Source organism: Desmodus rotundus, chromosome 6, assembly GCF_022682495.2.
Source record: "Desmodus rotundus isolate HL8 chromosome 6, HLdesRot8A.1, whole genome shotgun sequence".
NCBI lineage: Eukaryota > Metazoa > Chordata > Mammalia > Chiroptera > Phyllostomidae > Desmodus > Desmodus rotundus.
Genome location: NC_071392.1, coordinates 58,290,795 through 58,296,794, shown reverse-complemented (window position 1 = coordinate 58,296,794; position 6,000 = coordinate 58,290,795). Strand labels below are relative to the sequence as shown.

The following is a 6,000-nucleotide window of genomic DNA, read 5'->3' as shown; positions in this document are numbered from 1 at the left end:
GGACAAGTTCAGACAGGGTAAGGGCTAAAAGCACAAATACATTTGTTGGCTCTCAACTGGATGCCTCCTCCTTGATCTCATCTTCTCTCTTCCAGGCAGCCTTCTGACTGCTTTACCTAAATTGGAAATCTGATCAGGCCACTCCCCTATTAAAATAACACTGTTCAATGCCTCTGCATTGCCTAATAAATAACAGACTAGCTCCTTCACTCAGCTTATGGGGTCTCCCGTGATAAGATTTGCCCCCGAGACTTCCTTCTCCAGTAACTGTTCCCATGGCACTCACCAAGCTGTTCCTCACTTTTTTTATGTCAATCTTTTGCCAGGAGAGCCCTACTCTCACCTTTACACAGCTAACTTATTCATCATCTAGATCTGGTTTGAAGGTCTTCCCTGAACCTTTCTCCAGATGGCCAGGGGTATATATCTTTTACTGGACCTACTACATTGTAAGGACTGCTTTATGTGACTGGTTCCTTTATAACACTGTGAGTTATTGAGGGCAGTAACTATATCTCATTCATTTTTAGGATCCCCAGTACATAGCACAGTCAACTAGTGAAAGTTTGTGAGGAAAGATAAAGTTCCTAAAAGCATGGAAGAAGAGAAAGTTCATGGTACTATCTTGTAGTTGTTGAGTACCTGAGGGGTTTTTGAAGATGGGTTCTGCTACTTAGGTGATTTCAAACAAGATTTTCTAATACACTAATGGAAAAAAGCCTAGTAATACCTTTCATTTACTTTTCCCTGATAGGGATCTTGGGAAAAGTAAATGAAATAAGACGTACAAAGCAATGGATCAGCTTAACCAAACTGAGTTCTTTCCTCATCCCCGTGTGCCCCTATTCCTAGTACAACTCATGACAATAAGCAAATCCTGCTTGCCCAGGACATATTTAATTGTAAGAATAAAGTTAACTCTTGATAAAAATCAAACTATGGTTTCATACTGGAAGTGCTTTCTTGATTTCTTTTCTTCTTTCAGCAACAGTATTTCTGGATTTCTTCTGCAAGCCACAAGCAGTGCAGGATGCGTTTCTTTTCAGCAGCCAGTTCCATTTCAGAGAACTGGCCCAAGAGTTTCCGGACAAATATATTTTGATCTTTCAGAAAAATATTCTTATTGACTCCTACATTTGGCACATTCTCCAGGGACCCAGATTTGAAATGGAAGCTTAAATGTCGGTTTCGTTTTAGACCAGGACCTTTCTCTTCAATCCATGTCAATGGACTGCAAAAAACCAAAAGAACCATAATGTTAGAGATTACACAGGAGTGCAAATGAATGCTTGCTGGCACCTGAGTACCTGGTAACAGGTCCTCATTTTGTACCCACCTTCCCTGCAGCTGCTGCTCACTATACTGGTTCAGGTGGCAAGCCAACCTCCACCAGTCTGCCAAAGGTCATGGGTAATTATTTCCAACTTGACTTGAAACAGTCTTTTATTGAATTTTGCCATCAGCCAGAGGAATCCATGCAACAATTTTTGTGTGAACACTAATTAGTTATTCAGGAGTTTTTACTGAGTCTCATGGATGGATCCCTCTAGGGAAGCCAGATAAGAGCTGCAGACAATCATGAACCACCTGAGATTTTGTGCAAATTATTTCCATGTGTATGTGCATTTTTATGGGAAAGTATTCTTTCATTACATTCTCAAAGACGTGCATGACTCAGCACATGCTAGAAAACATAAGACATTCCCTGCTGGTTAACAAAGCACCTGCTTCCACTTCAAATTTTTCCCATTAATGTTAGTGCTCACAAAAATATAAAATCCTAATAGACCACTTCTCTAAAGATTCTCCTTTCTCTTGGTTTATCTTTTATCTTTATAATAGATAAGAGCTGTGTTATCTGCTTAATGAAAACAGAGAAACCTGGTAAGTAGACTTTGAATTAAAGTACGATTTATTGAATAATATGAGAGGAAAAATATAAAGTCTGTTGATTTTTACATATTCTAAAAAGAATACAGCATTAGGACTTTTTAAATAAAAAAAAATACATAATTCTTTCACCTAACTAAAAGTATCTTTAGTTTGACGTAATTCTTTTATATATTTTGTATGTATATGGAATATAAATTATAAAAATTGACAATGTATTTTTACTTATTTAAAACTATTATTTTTCTGTATAGCATATACAACTGATTATATAATTTATTTAGTATTTCATTGTTGCCAAATATTTAAGCTCATTGTTATTTCAAATTAATATGAATAGAGTATCTTCTATTCAACATCTTCACACATATATAGTGTTCCTTCCCTCTTCTTAGAACAAATTCCCAGGAATGAGATAATTTGGTATTGGCCTCTAGCTATTCCTATTTGCTTTACCCTACACCTTTTCTTTTCCTGCAGGGATGAGTTAGGGTCAGGAAGACGGTAACTTTGTTAGACTTTGTACTAAGTGATGAAGTTTTCAGGGTGAACAGGGAAAGTGTTTAATCCTAAGCATGCATCAGGGTCTCTGGCCTTCTCTTGTGTCCTGCCACTATTACTAGGATCTTCTCTTTCCTCTTCCACTGGACCATAGTAGGTCAGGCCTGGTGTGGGCAAGTTAGACCAGCATTGCTAAGGAATGAAGAGAAACTACCATTTGTTTGCTTATTCTCTTCCTCTAGAGTGATGGGCCATAATAAGGCGTAAGATTAGGTGTGAGGCTGTAGAAAAAGCACCCAAGCAAGTCACTTAAGATTGTTTTGTGTGTTGAAGGAAGCTCAGTGTTGCTTCCAACCTAAAGGAGTCCTCCCCTTTGGCTAACCTAGTTTACCAAGACTTAGGATGTGGAATGAATGTTTAACAGAGAAAAATCTGAAGTATATAAAGGTGGAGTCATTCTAATAATCATTCATGCAAGGAGACATCACAACAAAAGTTGACAGAGTAACTTCCTCATTTTGTGTTCCTATATGCTAAAAACTTCAAAAGCCACACTTTTTCCTAAACGTATATTTACAAGTGACAGCCTCAGTGTTTAGCATTTTACTGCAAACTGTATGAAGTAGAGTTGTGGATAGAATCTGGTCTACTTTTGTTTTGGGCTTGGACAGCACCTTACTTGAAGTATTCCAACCAAAAACACAAACTTGAATTCACAGACAGCTTTTCTGCTGCTTCTCTCTGTGAAAACATTCACATGCAAATATGTGCATTCATCAACCTGGGCAGTGACTACCTGTAAAAATGCTTCTTACTTATCACCTTCTATTGGAAGTATTCAACCACATCCTCATTCCTAGTGCTAGCACATGTCTGCAAGAACTGTTGAGGTGGTGGTGATTTTCAAACAGTGCTCTTTCCCTAGCCCTGAAGCACAAGCAGGCAGGGCCATGAATGGCTTTGGCTTCTACCAACTGGCTCCAATAGGAGTTGAAATTTGTACATCTTCTATATATTGGCTGTCCACATAAGATTTGGTTTAAAAAACACTCTGATGCTTATTTTTGGAAAGTTGGAAAACTGGTTAAATGCAAAGAACATGAGCTTGGGAGTTAAGTTACACTAAAATTTCCTGGGTAATTCTGGGACCTACCTCACTGAGAGATGAGAACTAGGATAAGGTGTGTTTTCCATGGCATTCCTTTCTCAAGGTGTGACAATTTGGGGACTGGAGACAGGCTCCCTAAGTGTGTCTTAAATGTGATTCTCATTCAATTACTTGTTAGCTCTGTGCCCTTGGCAAGATTTTTAACCCGAGTCTCAGTTCCCTTGTTGAAAATAATGTCTACTTCAGAGAGGTGGTATAAAGATTATGTGAGAAAATCCCTATAAAATGGCTAGGGCTGTACCTAACACATAGCAAGTGCTTGAAAGACATTAGCTAATACTAGCACTTGTACAACAGGGTTTTGAATAATGTTCCCTGTCTTGCCAGTTCTTTTACTGTGACCCTTCTAAGTCATGCCTCCCCTCCTCTCCATCTCCTCCTGTGGTTTTGCTCCATTCCATTATGTTGCCTGAAGATAGCTGTAATTTAAGAAATTGTGTCTGACAGAGGTACCTAATATGTAGTAACAAGACCTGGAAAGATATCTACTTACAAAATCTAGCCTGCAAATTAAGATAAACTTTACGCAAAAAAGAGGAAAGAGGTCCACAAATCCCAAAGCATTCTTCCCAGGCAAAGTCAGAAGCCAGAGCTGCATTCACAAGATAAAAAGGCTTTACTGTGTCACATAGCACTCTACCACAGCATATGTAAACCAGGCAGGGACCAATCTGCTACAAAGAACTGTAGTTCAATAAGTTTCCTATTCTGGAAATCATTAAAATGATCCATGTATGGATCAATACTAACCCTTAAATCAAAAATTTACATTCACGGCAGTCAAAGACTCTAGTAAAGAGCAGTTAAATTAAACTAGTAAACTAGTAAGGTGTTCAATCTATCAACTACATTTTTTTGTTGTGACTCAAATTTTCAAAAAATAAATGTTTATTACAAACTATCAAAAAGTTGGTGTAAATTCTACTAAAAATTAATTTCTTGGCTAGTTTTTTGGGGATTTTTTTCCTTTTTCTTTTGTGTTTGTTTTATTGAGGTAGAGTTGACAAGTAACATTATATTAGTTTCAGCCTACAGCTACTTTAAAAAAGTCATGGTACAGCCTTTGCATTCCTGAATGTGATGACAAAGATTAATGCTAATGCTCCTTATTAACTGCTTTAATACCAAATAAAAATAATTTGAAATACTACAAATACTCTAATCCACCTAAGAAAATTTCTCATATCCTTGCATATAACATAGTTTTATAATTTGAGGAAATACAAAATGCCAGAATGTTCCCTCCACCCCTATCTCCTATTCAGTAAAAAAGAAATGAGTACACAACTTAACCTATGTTGTGGTGGTGGTGGTAGTGACATTAAAAATGCAATTTGAAAGGTGAAAGTATTATATGAATTTAATTATAATATGGAATTTGTTATCTATCCCAACATTCACCCAATACTTGCCTCACCTTTACAATAACAAGAGTCAGCTCCTGCTTTATTCACATCTTGTTTTCTGTGTAACTCCTACTCAAACTTTACGACTGAGCACAGCACCTCCTCCTATAAGCAGCATGATCTGACCTCTCCAGTTTCCCCTTCCCTGCACTCCTATAGCACTTTGAGATACATTTAGCTCTGAACACAGGGGATAGCATCTGCAGGTGGACATGTATGAACATGGCTACAATTATACATGGCCAACATCAGAGCCAGGGGCCACCATTGTTATCACTCCATATGCTGCAAATCCAAGCTCTGCACGTTTCACCTTCATCTGTTACCTCTGCCTTTCCCTAGAGAAAAGGTTACTACTCAAAATAGGTATCAGGTTCATTCAGGGTATCATACACTGTTCTTTTTTAAAAAATACTGAAAGATCTGTTTATTTTACTACCAAGAGACCTACCTACCTGGAAACACAGAGAAAATCTAAAACCTTTGCTGTTTTAAACATTTTACACAGCTGAAATGCTTTTTAAAAAAGTTATAAATGTGCTTTTGTTGAAAAAGACTTGGTGTAAGAATTAAAGAATGAGAATATTTGGGGAACAGTAGTACAGTATGATGTCAAGATAAAGCTAAAAAAATAGAACCTTAAATTTTGATCACACTGAGAGAGGAATATTTGGACATGTGCTAAGCAAGGTAAAATGTTAATAGCAGGATCTAGTTAGTACTTGTAGGGGTGTTCACTGCAAAATTCTTTCAACTTTGCCATATGTCTGAAACTTTTATAATAACATTTTGGAAGAATATCAGGCCACAGAAGCTACTAGGTCTGATATTGCTTACCTGTATGGCTAGGCAACCTGCCCAGATTCTGTAAGTCTCTCTTTACTTACTAGTCAAGGGGATCTTATTTCCCTTATACAGGGCTGCTGTGAGGATGAAATAAGGCAATATAAGTGAAATCTCATTGCCTGTTCTATTTGCAGAAGTAGACATTCCTTCCAGAATTGGGGCTAAGCGCTTAGGCCTACCAGGTTCCCT

At 37.5% G+C, this 6,000-nt stretch overlaps 1 protein-coding gene across 3 annotated transcripts in view; it reads right to left on the bottom strand.

Moving 5' to 3' along the window:
- Positions 1–878: 878 nt before the first annotated feature.
- BLVRA (biliverdin reductase A) overlaps positions 879–6,000 on the bottom strand; it is a 144,012-nt gene continuing 138,890 nt past the window's right edge. For all 3 annotated transcript variants that reach the window (XM_053926451.1, XM_053926452.1, XM_024558214.3), the window contains one exon: positions 879–1,231. In XM_053926451.1, the coding sequence (XP_053782426.1) occupies positions 982–1,231 (250 nt within the window). In that variant the 3' untranslated portion in view covers positions 879–981. The remainder of the gene's footprint in view (positions 1,232–6,000) is intronic.